The sequence below is a fragment of the Molossus molossus genome, unplaced genomic scaffold (assembly GCF_014108415.1).
Source record: "Molossus molossus isolate mMolMol1 unplaced genomic scaffold, mMolMol1.p scaffold_m16_p_8, whole genome shotgun sequence".
NCBI classification, from domain to species: Eukaryota; Metazoa; Chordata; class Mammalia; order Chiroptera; family Molossidae; genus Molossus; species Molossus molossus.
This window is the reverse complement of record NW_023425402.1, coordinates 7622621-7636025: the sequence shown is the minus strand read 5'-3', so window position 1 is coordinate 7636025 and position 13405 is coordinate 7622621. Positions and strand designations below refer to the sequence as shown.

Below are 13405 nucleotides of genomic sequence, written 5' to 3'. Positions count from 1 at the left end.
TAGAAAAGAACAGACAAGACCTGAACCTGGGTCTGACTTAGTCCAAGGAGCACAGTGATGATATAAAATGTGCCTTGGGCCAGAATTCCTACCTAATGTGCTGAGCTATTGATCCCACTGGCCTTTGGAACATCGGGGTTGGCGTGGGCTGTCTGGGGCCTCCAGGCTCACCCCCTCAGGCAGCCTCACATATTTATAGTAGTAGGCTGTAAAATGTTATTTTCTATGTGTGCCCTAATGTGAAAAGGTTGGGAAGCCATGGATTGGACTATGAAAAATCCTTCTTCTTGGCTACATCAAAACAGGCCTGCCTGCTTCCTTTTCCTTTTCATTTCTGCAAACCAGAGGCAGGAAGAAATGCTCAGCTGCGGAACCAGGTCTGGGAGAGCAGAATCTAAATCCAAGAAAAGGTCCTGAGATGTCCTCCAGGGCCATCCAAGCTAAATAGGGCAAGAACTGCCCAGTCTCAGAGACGTGCTGGGACTCAACAGAGAAGTGGGAGTTTGAAGAGAGAAAGGAACATCTTTAACCCAGAGCTCTGAAACATGTTGAGTAACAGCTGCTATTCCTGGACCAGAGAGAAGTTCTGGCTCATCATTCATTCAATTACTAGTATTTGCTCTCTGCCATGTGTAAAGCACTGCAGTAGATACTTTGGGGAGGCAAAGAGTGTCAAAAATGATGATGATAGCAGCTGACACTGTAGCCCCTACTCTATGCCAGCCACTGTTCTAAGCTCTTTACATAAACAAGTCATCTAATCCTCACAACCTTATGAGGTAGGTTCTATTATCATTTCCATTTCATAGTTGAGGAAACTGAGGTGTAAGGAAATTAAGCAACTTAATGTCATATTAGTAAGTGGCACAGCCAGGATTTAAACCCAGTCTGGTGCCATAGTTCACATTCCTAACCGGTATGCTACACTACCTATCTCAACATACCCCCCACCACCCCGACTCAGAGGCTTATATTATCCTTGAATATAGGTTGAAAAATTTAAATGACCCAAGACCGTAAGTGTTTAAGGGCCTAGTGAGGACCCTCAGAAGCTCCCAGGCCAGAGATAATGCCAATCAGAATGGCCCGAGAAGCTTTTTAAAATACTCAAGGCCAGGCTCCCGCTGAAAGTCTGAGTCAGAAACTCCACAGATGGGCCCAGGCATATGATACTGAATGTATGCTTGAGGCCACCAGAAGGTGAACCTCCAGAGAAGCCATAACAGAGTAGGTAGGCCTTGGAGCCCACAGTGCTGGGCAAGAAGGGGAGAAAATTTACACCAGGCAGGCGCTCCAGGTCTCCTGAAAATACATTGACAGTGGAGAAAAAGTTCTTGAACAAGAGCCACGGGACTCCGAGCTCCTCACCTGCTCCCGCTTGAGCTTCTCCCTTTTCCGAATCAACTCGATCAGCAGCCGGGCCCGCTCCAAGTCATGCCGGAGCTTCTGCCAGTATTTCAGCTCTTCCTTCACTGCACTTGTTTTCTCGTCCTGCTCTCGCTGCAGGAAGAAAGGAAAAGGAAGGAGCTAAGGCCTCCTCCCTGCCCAAAGTCCTCTCCCTGTTCAAGCCTCACAGGGCCTTGGCAAGTAAGAGTCCCAATCCCTTCCTTGACCCACAGTCCCCAAAAGCCCTTCCAGCCCTCTCTACTCCATTTTTCCCTCCTGGGCTTCCCTGACTCTATAACAATGTTTCTTCACTGCCATACAATAATTGATGGGATGAGATCTGGGACTGCTTCCCTTACCTTTGGGGACACCAGAGAGTACCTGTGCCGCTCAAGGCTGGAAAAAATTTTAGAAGGAACTAACAGACACCTCAGGGTGGAAAGAATTTCACCCTGGAGTTCGACTTTGGGTTAGAAAATAAAGTGTTCTTATTATAAGATTGAATTAACTGACTTTTAAACACCACCACCACCATCAAATACAGGATTCTAGCCCTAGAAGAGGTTACAGTGCACTCGGGGGAAGGAAGAAGCTCGGGCTTGACACAGAAGGGCAGGGCACAGTAGCAAAAAGAAAACAAAAACTGATCAGACAGAATGAATATAAAATACTGAGAGGATATACAATAGAGACTATTTAAGTGAGTTGGGGTTAGGTCAGGGAAGGCTTCCTGGGGGAAGAACATTACTAGGTTTTGACACATAGTGATGGACATAGGTAAATAAAGCAGCAAGGGAGGCCTCTTCTGGAACTGAAGGGACCACAGCAAAAGTACGGAGGTAGAATTAGTGATTCTTTGCTTGGTGAGAAAAATAAGCTGCTTAGAGGACAGAAGCTAGAAAACCACAAAAGCCAAGGAAGACCCAGGATCCAGCTGACAGGAAGTCTCAAATGCCAGGCCAAAGAGCCTGGAGCCTGGACCTGGCCTGCCTAGAGAAAGGGAATATATTCTGGAAAAGTGACAGGACAGAAAATTGTGTGTAAGTCATTACCAGCTGTAGAGCAAAGAGAGAGATAGAGGCTGGTGACCACCTAGAAAGCTATTGCTAAAATTAAGGGGACATGGGTGAGCAGTATAGCTAGAGAATAGAGACAAAGGGCCATATACTGATAAATCTCCCCAAAGAGCTTAGGATGATTAACTGTGGCTTGTTATGGAGGGACGAGTCAAGAGTAACTGTAAGGTTGGGAACATCTGAGGTCAGGAGGATGGTTTCATGACGATAATGGGGAAATATGTTTACTGAGAGGAAGAAAGATAATGAATTCAGTTTCCAATACCTGAGTAACAGGAAATAACATCTACATGCTCATCTACAGTTCCTGTGCCCGAGAGACTGAGGGCAGAAAATAAGGATGAGGACAAGACAAGAAACCTGGAGTGACTGTCACAGTTATTTACAGCTATACAGGTGGACAAGTTCTCCAAGCAGACAGGCAGGCAGCTGAGCCCCTGGGAATATTACCATTAAGGAGTAAGAAGTGGGATGGGCACAAGGTAGACTGTGGGGCGGAGAAGGTGGGAAACGGTGTCCCAGAGAGAAGTTCTAAGGTGATCATGGTGTCAAATACAGCCCAACAGTCAAAAAAATGAGAATCTGAGAAAAGATTTGCCAGGCTGGGAGGAAGTCACTGATGTTCCAACGGAGGCTTCAGGGGTGCACGTGGACCACTTTGAAGAGGGACCAGACATAGACGTGCACCTCAGTACTCTACAAAAGGCAAAAGTGCAGTCAGACAGAACACAGAGGGCACCACAGTCACGTGAAGCCTTGCTTCGTCTCTAGAGTAGCAGCATGGGAATATTTAAAGGCGGAAGTAATGGAGCAAGTGAAGAGGGAGAGAGAACTAAAGATGTTACAGGTCTCTCAGGAGCCTCCATCCTCACAGAAAACATTAAACATGCAGCAACTCCAGTTGCTAGTGGCTAACAGGTCAGGACAATTGGGCAGGCTACACATTACAACTTAGGTGGTAAATCTGTATATTTTCTATGAAACATTTTTTGGCAGATGGCAGTACAGTGTCTTGAAGAAAGTACACCTTTTCCTAATTCATGTAATGAGGCTACCTGGCTCTCATTCATCTCACTTCTTCCTTTCTTCCACACCTAAAGGGTTTTCTCCACACATACAGAGTTGGGCTTGCTCTCCACTACGCCAAGAATCTGCTACAAGGTCAAGCCTCTCCCATCCAGAAAAAGCTGCTGTCTTGTCTGAAGAGCTCTATAGTGCTGGAGGTCATTCCTGGGATAGACCTCCTGGAGGGGTGATCACATATAGGCAAAGGCTCCACAGAGGGCTGGGGGGAGGGGGAGCCCCAACCATCACTCATTCTCCTTCACTCTCCTCCTCTTTCACCCCTCCACCTCCAAATTACCGTGTCACCTACCTGCTCAGCGTTTCTTTGAGACTGCAGGTGGGAATGCAGGCGCCGAATGAGGGGGACACCGTTCCGTGCCTGCCGCTTCAACAGCCAATAGTTGTGAAGCCGCTGCATGAACTGGTTTTTCCTCTGAAAGGAGAGACCACTACAGATCTTGTTCAACCTTGAGTAGAGGCACAGGGAAGTGAAAGACAGGGTCAGTGGGCAGCCCAAGTTATAGCCTCTTCTCCAGATCCTGGTTCATTTATGAACCTTATAAAGGAAGACAGAATAAAGTGGCCAAATGGCTCACCTCAGAGAAAGGCTTGAAAAGGACAGCAAAGTTAAGCAGCTCAGATTCACTTGACTTTCCACCTCCTGCATTGCAGTACTGAACCTCCAAAATAACCCACTTCCAGAAACCCTGTTTCCTGTAGTCCTAGACTCCTGAGAAACAGGCCTGCGCCCCAATTACCCCAGACTTCTCTTGATAAAGGCAGCAAAAGAGAACAGGAACTTGAGCAAGCTATGGGCAATGTGATCACTATTTCCTGTGGCTAAGGGTCCCACCAGACCAGGGAGTAGTCTACGGCCAAGCTGGAAGAAAAACTAGTAGTACAGCAGTCTACTCCTTTCTGAGCCCAAGTGTAACCCTTGGAGTTGTCTGGCCTCTGGTTTTTTCATTAAAAACCTCAGCAGCCTAAAAATTTCAAAATTTGAATCAAAATATATATATTTATGTGGATCTAAAGGTATAAGAGAATGGATAAACTGAAAACTTAGCTGGCTAAACTACCCCGAAAGAGAAGTCTTAAGGTCAGGGTCTAAACTAGTAACGTGGAGGGAAGGGAAAGGGGTAGGAAGGGAATTAATGAGAGCCTACAATCTCTATCCTAATGCCCATAATGAAAGGTGGGTAACATATTCCCATGCTACAAAAGATGGAAAAGCAGCTTAGGGACAGAGGCTGAATAAATTGTCAGCGTCACTAATGCAGCTAATAAGATGATGGAGCTGGGGTGAGATCTGAATTCACAATCTCTTGGCTATACCATGCTGTGTTCCATAATTGGTTATCCACCGGGTAAGCAAGGCCTCAGTGCTCCTGTGGTGTTTCCACTGCTTTTCTCTTCATCTCACTCCACTGAAAGGAAGATAAGCGTAGCTAAACAAGAAGGCAGAATCTAAGAAGGATGGGCATCTTGGACTAGACATCACTCACCTGGGCCTTGCGCCTTTCCACAGTCAGACATTCTTGCCCCAAAGCCAAGCTTACAAAATCAGGGCCTAGGCCTTTTCCCAAAGGACAGGTCCCCCACCAACGCCCATGCCAAGCACACCTGCCCAGATGCAGGCAGCCCCCTCCCTCTACAACCTCTTGGCCATGGAGGGTCCCAATAGCATTTGTGCAGATAGGAAAAAGAATAATAACAATAAAACAGCAGCAGCAGCAGCCACCATTTATTGAGAGCTTACTATTTGCCAGGCACTGTGCTAAGTGCTTTACTTGGTTTATCTTATTTCTCACAACTCTATGAAGTAGGTTCACTTACAAATAAATACACTAGGGCTTAAAGAAGTTAAGTAATTTGCCATAGGTCACACAAGTAGTGACAGAAACAGGATTCAAATGTAGGTCTGTCTGGTTCTTAGCCAGCCTGCAAAAGACATCTAATCTGTAAGAGCAGACATGACAAAAAGTCTAGCCCCAGGACATAACCACCCTATGCATTCACCCACTCATCCCAGGGAAGAGGGTAGCCTGGAACAGTTCTGTAACTAGAAGATACATTTCCAGTTGAATGAATTCTAACTCAAGCCATGGTTTACAACACAAGACTCTCCCTCCTGAGCTCTGCGCTCTTGTCTTCTTCCCAACTGACAAGTCTGGTTGCCTGTTTCCTTCAGAGAACTTTCCCAACTACCCTCCAAAACTCTTTTCTCCCTATTCTTCTCATCAAGTGAGAAAGAGCAGGTACAGAACCTACAGGCGTCATGAGCCCCAGCTGTGGTCCAGAGTCTGCCACTTTCCACCTGGTTCCAGCCCTTAGAACAGGACTTGGCATATAGTAAGTGCTCAATAAATATCTCATTGAATGAATAAAGGAGTGAACAACTTTACCTCCTGTGGCCGCGGTTTCTTCATCTGGGGGTGTGGGAGAAGGTGCAAGGACTACATTAGATGAATACTCTCCAAGATTCCTTCCTGCTCTAACACTGTATACTTATTCATGAATATCACCCTTGAGATGAGCCTCCACTGGAAAATCTCCTGTCTCTTGTTCTCTGCCAACCTCCCATCCCTCCAACAGCTCCAGTGACCTCTCTGATAGCTTAACAGGTACACTGTACACTGGTCTCTTCACACATTTAGTGGGCTTAGTTACACAGATGAACTGAGTGATCCTAAATCTAAAAGTTTCTCAAGAGGAGAAATAGTACATACTCCCCCTACCACCACCCCCTCCCAGAAAATCCCCATTATACCCAGGACCAAGATTTCTGGACAGCAGAAACCCACACTGACCCCCTCAACTGGAATTAGTTGTATCACTGTAGGAGTCTGTGGAAACGTGGGGAGGGTTTGAAGTTGTGACAAAGACCAGGCAATGAAGGAGGGGATTCAACTGGCATTTACAAAGACTACAGACACTAAACATCTAGAAACACATGGGACAGTCCTAATAATGAATTATCCTTTCCAAAATGCCACTTGTGACCCTACTGAAAAATACTGCCTTAGACATCCTGTCGCCTGAGCTTCTAAGCAACTTAAGTGTTTGTCTCACCTTGAACCAAAGGAAATATATTGTTCTGAGAACACAATCAAAACCACAAACCAGAATAGGCAAACCCAGGGCCCAAAGGAGAAATTTGAGGGCACGGAAGAGAACAGACGTTCGCCAACAGTGCAAGGGGAAGAAGGGCTGGCCCAGGGCCAACATGAGCCCAAGAAGAAACCATGAGTCTCTAGGGCGCCTTCCTGGGCAGGCTTACCTGTAAGAGGGTATCTGTGGGATGGTGACTAAGGGGACAGTGGAGGGCGTGTCTCGACCCACTTCCTCTGGCTCCCTCTTGATCTTTTGCTTCAAAGTAATCTTGTTCTTCTTGGGCACTCCCTTGAGGGGGCCACTTACTCCACCTTTGCCTTCATCTTCTTCCTCCTCTTCCACCTCTTCCTTCTCTTCCTCCTCCCCACAGCCTTCCTTTAGCCCTTCCTCATCCCCAGCCTCACTTAGGCTTCCAGGGGAGTCACCCTTCCTTCGAGCAGTGGCAGCACCTGGCGGTGAGTGGGCCTCACAGTAGGCGGTTTTGCGCACTGTGAAGATGGTACCATTGAGACTGGTCTCACGCATGGGCTCAATCTTCATGAAGAGCCCAGCCCGCTGTGCACATGTCACATGAAAGGCTGTGTAGCAGTTCACCTTATGGCACTGGATGGCTGCACCCAGCCCCTTCTGCTTACAGATATAGCAGGTCAGTTTCCAGCGGGCAGGTGGGATGTTGTCAATGCCCTCAATGGGCTCCAGGAACACGGTGTTAGCAAAGCAGACTTCGGGGATCCAGATGGCACACACCACGTGAGCCCAGTGCCCATCACTGGTCTGTTTGAAGGCGCCACCTTTATTGGGGCAGAGGACGCAATCCACAGGCCGGGAGGGAGACTGCAAGCAGCAGCGGCATAGCCACTGACCCTCAGGGATGTAGGGGACTCCGTAGCACTCCTGGTGTACAGCCAGGTTGCAGATGTCACAGAAGAGAATGACATTGCTATTATGGCATTCATCATCCAGGCACACACAGCAGAAGGCGTCTTCATCAATGAGTGACTGTTGGGCCCCACTGCTACGACTCTCCAAGTATGACTCCTTCTCAAGCCGGTCTACCAGCAGCTCAAAGATGTCTGCTGACACCAAACTGTGCCCATCATCTCGCCGCTTCTCATTCACCATGTCTAGCCAGGCAAGGTCCTCCTCATCCATGTCGTACTCTACCTCTGCATCCAGGTCTTCAGGTGGTTTCTCAATGTAGCGGTAGTAGGCAGCAGGCAATGGAGGTGCTTCTGGCTGACTGCCTGAGTCCACCAAGCGGAAGCTGGGCTGTGGGAGGTGGAAGGAAGTGCCAGATGCATGCTTGGAACAGGACTCCTTCTTCTTGCCCTTGGATGAGGGTTTCTTGGACTTGCCAGGAAACTGGGGCTGCTCACTGTTTTCCTTGTTACTATTACATTCAGTGATATCCTGGGCGGTCAGCTCATCCTCCGTGATGATCTTGAGTGGGTCATAGATGCTGATGCGATGCAGGCGTCCATCAATGTCCACCTCAACAATCCGTTGGGCCTGGGCATATGTCAAGGTCTCCCGGGTAGGTGAGCACTTGAGACTGTAGGGGGATGGAGAACGCCGGCCCTCGGCATTCTGCCGTGACTTCTGGCGAGGCTTCCTCATGGCACCTGGGAAACTAGGGGACAGGCCTAAAGAGAGAAGGCCAAGATACCATGAGGTGGATGCACTTATTCACCATCTGATCAAGCAGCCACCAAGAAAAAGGACTGAATATTCCCCATCTAAACATTCTGCCCCTCAGATATCCCCATGGCTTGCTCCTTCACCTCCTTCAAGTCTTGCCACAAACATCACTTCTCAGTGAGACCTTTCCTGACAACTCTATCTAAAATAACAAATTCCTGCCCGGGCAGTGTAGCTCAGTGGTTGAGCACTGACCCATGTACCAAGAGGTCGCTGGTTTGATTCTTGGTCAGAGCACATGCCCCAGTTGTGGACCAAATCCCCCGTGGAGGGAATGCAGGAGGCAGCCAGTTGATGTTCTCTTATTGATGTTTCTATCTCTCTCTCCCTCTCCCTTCCTCTCTCTCTAAAAATCAATAAAGAAAAATTAAATTAAATTAAAATAAATAAAATAGCAAATCCCTTCCCCTACCGCACTCTTCAGCCTCCTTTATTTTTCACTGTAACACTCATCATCTTTTAACTGTGCCATGGAATTTACCTCTTTATCATGTATGTTTGCTTCCTTCTGCTAGAATGTAAGCTCCATGAAGGGAGGGATTTTTGCCTGTCTTGTTCACTATATCTAACACCTAGAATGGTGCCTGGCTCCTAATAAGCACTCAGTATTAGTTGAATGAAAGGAGAAATCAAACATGCATAATCCCTGCCCTCTAGAAGCTGTGCTCAAAGGGACAGAAAAGTAAACATTATTACAATGCAACATAAGGCTGTGGGACAGCAAACTATGGAAAAGGAGGGGTGGTTATGGCTTTAGAAAAGAAGAAAGCAAGAACAGCATCCATTTATAAGCTCTGGACATGCACAGAGGTCCCATCAAAGGATCAAAATATTCACAGGTCTAGAGCCCTCTCCCAAGTCATCTTACTGTGATCAAAACCCTATCCAGCCCTGGCCAGTTTGGCTCAGCAGTTCAAGTGTTGGCCCACAAACCAGAGAGACCCAGGTTCGATTCCTGCTAAGGGCACATACTCTCAAAAAACAAAAACAAAAAAACAAAAAAAAGCCTGATCACCCTGATCATGCCCAGGGATGAAAGGGTGAAGGCACATGAAATGCAGTAAGGATTTCAAACTACAGTATTCAGGGTTTTATCTGCAAAAGGCAGCATTCAGGATGCACTGGCTCGTACATCTCTAAGCAGAAACTCTGGAAGTGGCCCCAAGTGGCACTGAAGTTGTAAGCTGACCTATGTGGGACCCTCATTAGACCCAAGGCCAAGGTGACTGGAGCAAAATCTGAGGTAAACTCTCAATGCATTCTGTTTCAAAAGTCCCAGTCTCCCAAAACATTCACATCTAGTCTACCTTTGTGCAGCAAAGAGAAAGCCCTGAAGTTTTCTACATCATTCTCTGGATGGAGAGAACTATGACAAGCTCAAAAGACCTGTGGTAAGCAATTACTGAGGCCATCACTACCAGGAAGGATCTTTGGGAATACGTTGCCCTGAGGTGTGGGTACAGACTTGAAAGGATATGAACAAGGGAGAGCATTTCAAGGAGAAAAACAGTTTGTCACCTTGGTTGAAGGATAAAGCACAGATAGTGGCGGTGATGATTAGCATACTTTACCAAACTACAAAGCCCTTTTACTTTTAATATTTCCCACAAATGTTTGGGAGGCAGAATAGATACCTCCATTTTACAGATGAATAAACAAAAGCTCAGAAAGGTGTCACTCAACCCAAGTGATAAAGCTACAATTCAAACCCAGATCTTTGACCTACTCAACTTATCTTACTTATTGGGATGTAAGAACACCACGAGATGCCCTGGTCTGGTAAAAAAAGAGGCTCTGGGGCAATCTAGGTTCTGATCTTGGCCCTGAATGACCTGAAGAAAGTCACTTCATCTCTCAGTGCCTCTAGACTCCATCAGTAAAACGAAATCAATAAAATCTACCGCTTAATGGTTGCTATTTGTTGGTATGGTATTATTAAGATCCTCATTTAAAAGGCCTTTCAACCCCAAAGTGTGACTGAAACAATAAAAAACAACGTGGCTGAGGAACAGTGCCAAGCAGGCACACATCCTATTTGGAGCCAAAGGAAACAATCATCACAGCAATTCTGTCCGGGTTCCAGAGGCCCTTGGCCACCACACGCCTCATAAACGCCAACTCCCCGGGGGGAGCCTGGGCCAATATCCTGCGTTACTGCCTCCTCCCCCTCAAGGGCATGGGAGCCCTTACACAGGTGTGAAAATCTACCTCGATACCAGCTTGAAATGCTAGTTTCCAAAGGCTGGGGCCCCTTGATGCAACTCTATCCTCCCTCCCTCCCTCCCTGCTACCTCCCCCGCAGGCTCAGGTATCTCCCCACCGAAAAGCAAGTATCTGGGGAGTCCTCTCTTCCGTCCCACCCCAGCCTCTAGACTCGGGGGCGGGGGGCGGGGGGGGAGGGGCAAGCTCTAGCGGGGAAAGGGCTGCGCCTGAGGAAAATGAAATGAGTTTCGCCCACAAGAAGCTTACAGTCTAGTTTTTTGGCGGGAGTTTCTCATCCCACACAACCCTTCCCACACACACACCTCCAAATGTCTCTTAACCCCCACCCCCAGAGGTCTTCTCGGAATCCCCCGAAACCCGACTGGCCCACGTCACCCAGGTCCCAAAGAATGAGGAGTTTCTGCAATTAGACTGTACCCCTGCGCCCCACACGAGATACTCATGAGACGAGGACCGCAGCCAAGGCTCCTGCCCCTTTAAAAGGGCACCATTTCCAGAAGAATCTTGACCCTTCAGAGGAGAAAGGAGGGAAATAATATCTCTTCCCCAGAGGGGAGGGGGCGAGCGCGCCAGACGGACTGACGCGAAGTCCGACCCTCGGACAGAAAGCTAGCACCAGCGAACCAGTGGGTCAGAGAGGCGAGCGCCCATTGGCCGCCTCAGCTGCCGGTTAGGAGAAACCGGAGGGCCCAGGGACACTCAGGGGGTGGAACTCTCCGCAGGCCTGACCAATTGGAGAGCGTGGCGGGGGCGGGGCTCGGCGGCTCGGCTTCCAGTGCCGGGGGGAAAACAAGATGGCGGCTGTGGGAGGGGGGTCCTCGCTTCTCTGCTCCCCCCACACCCGCCTTCCTTTTCCCCGCCGCCGCCCTCGCTCTGGGAGAGGGCTTTCAAACCCCCGCGCCCCTCTCGGAAAGACCCCCCCTTCCCGCCCCCACCCGCGCAGTCCCTGGTCCCCGTAGGCCCCGCTGCCCCTGCCCCGCTCTGTCCGGCCCCGCTGCCGCCCCCATTACCTCAGCCGCCGGCCCGACCCCAACGTTCGGGGTACCCTGGGCGCGGGCTGGCCGGCCGTCGAGCAGGTCGGCGCGGCCCGGGAAGCGGAGCGCGGCCTCCTCCCGCGCTGGCCTCCGCGGCCACAGCGTGCCCCCTCCCGGCCCGCGCTGGGGCCCCAGCCCGGCCGCCACCGCCGCTCCCGGGGGAGGAGGGGGAATGGAGCCGCCGCCGCCGCCGCTACCGCCACGGAGCCCGGCCGAGGGGAGGGAGGGATCAGCCCCCAGGCAGGATCCGCCCCTCCGGCCTCCCCTCGCCACCTCCACCCCTTCCCTCGTTCCCTCCCAGGCTCCGCGGGCTCTCCCGCTGCACGGGGAGCGAGAGTGCGAAAGAGGGGGAAACGGGAAAATACCCCCCGCCCGCGTCGAGCGCGGCGGCGGCGCGGAGAGGAGCGCGGAGCCGCCGCCGCCACGGGGCACCGTCCCTTGCTCGGCCTCACGGTGGCGGTGCGGACGCGGCGGGGGCGCGGAGCCGAGACGGGGTCTACGCCCGCCGCGGCCCCGCCACTCAGGCCCAGCCCGCCGCGGGCGAGCCCAACCCGAGAGCCGGGATGTTCGGGTCTCGCTGGGAGAGACGGGGTCCCTCACTCCAGAGTCGTCAGCCTTCCCTTCCCCTGCGGGTGTTGGCTAAGGTTTGGGGCAACAACCCCTTGCGGAGCTCGAGGGCCCCTCCAAAGGTTAAGCCGGTCAGTTAAGTCAAAGCTGGGCTGTAGTTTCTTGGGGTGCAGGTGCCTGCACTCCTCCCAGAAAGTCGCCGTCGTCCTGCCCCCCAGGTCGGGAGGACAAAGATCTAGCGATGTCCATCCCCTCCCCCAGTGGGGACAGCCGGGAAAGACCTGTTGTGTACAGGTGAGCGTCTGGCTCCACGGGAAGTCCTGTAGAAACAGACCTGACTTCGTTGTGCCTCGTCTCCCCTCTGTGTGTAAAAAGAGTCAACAAAAGTTTGTCAGTCTGCTTGTGGACGTCTGGTAACTCGCTGATCACTTGTAGACGGGAAACGCGCTCTCCTTAAACCCCATTGGGTTAGGAGTCGGTTAGCTGAATGCGATAAGCGGCTTTCTAAAAGATGCTTGACAAATGGCAACTTTAAGCTTTCAGATGTACTCAGACTGGCTTTTGTTTGGATCAATTTAAGAAGACGGCTCCTGTCCACCCCCTTTTTAACTGTAAATTAGAAAGCTTACCTCCTATGACTGAAGTCTTTAGCACCAATATTTAGGGATGTTTATAAAGGATGTATAGATAAACTGCCTTTAAGTGTGAAGATGAATGACATATTTTGAAAGTTTCCTCTGCCCACGCCGGTGGTGTAGCTTGGTGAAATTTTCACAACTTGCTTGGTTCTGATGATCAAGGACACAGATTCTGGAGTCCAAGGATGAAGTCTTAGCACCCAGGTCTTCCAAATGTTTAAACTGAACCGTATTACTCCTTTTGAAGTATAGATGTTCATCACCTTAAGGAATGTAAATACACTGTGTTTTGAATCTGAAGGTTGGATAAAAGGAAACTAATTTGTATTACAAAGATGTTGTTCTGATTACATGGTCTCACCTCCTGGCAAAGTGATAGCAAAAATACTTCTGTTAACTTTTTTTTTTTTTTTTTAAGGGAGGGGCTTGTGGAGCTAAGCAAGGGCAGGGCAATGTTTTGAAAACTGAAGATGAAATAGTATGAATTAATGTCACGTGTTCTAGGGCTAAGGGGAATAATCATTTGGAGGGAGGGTGAGGAAGAAAAGAGGACTAATTGTGAAGGAAAAAGCCCCAGAGGCAAGAGAATATTACAATTACTTTT

General features: G+C 49.6%; 1 protein-coding gene across 6 annotated transcripts in view; it reads right to left on the bottom strand.

Annotated features, from left to right (window-relative positions):
* BRPF3 (bromodomain and PHD finger containing 3) overlaps positions 1-12811 on the bottom strand; it is a 37214-nt gene extending 24403 nt beyond the window's left edge. For 2 of the 6 annotated variants that reach the window (XM_036247840.1, XM_036247844.1), the window contains exons 1-4: positions 12498-12603; positions 6808-8284; positions 3838-3994; positions 1369-1500 (exon numbers count right to left, since the gene is read on the bottom strand). In XM_036247840.1, the coding sequence (XP_036103733.1) occupies positions 1369-1500; positions 3838-3994; positions 6808-8258 (1740 nt within the window). In that variant the 5' untranslated portion in view covers positions 8259-8284; positions 12498-12603. Of the gene's footprint in view, positions 1-1368; positions 1501-3837; positions 3995-5932; positions 5957-6807; positions 8285-11572; positions 11625-12444; positions 12464-12497; positions 12604-12792 lie in introns of those variants that run through there. The other 4 variants (XM_036247843.1, XM_036247845.1, XM_036247842.1 and 1 more) reach the window with 4 other exon arrangements.
* Positions 12812-13405: the final 594 nt, after the last annotated feature.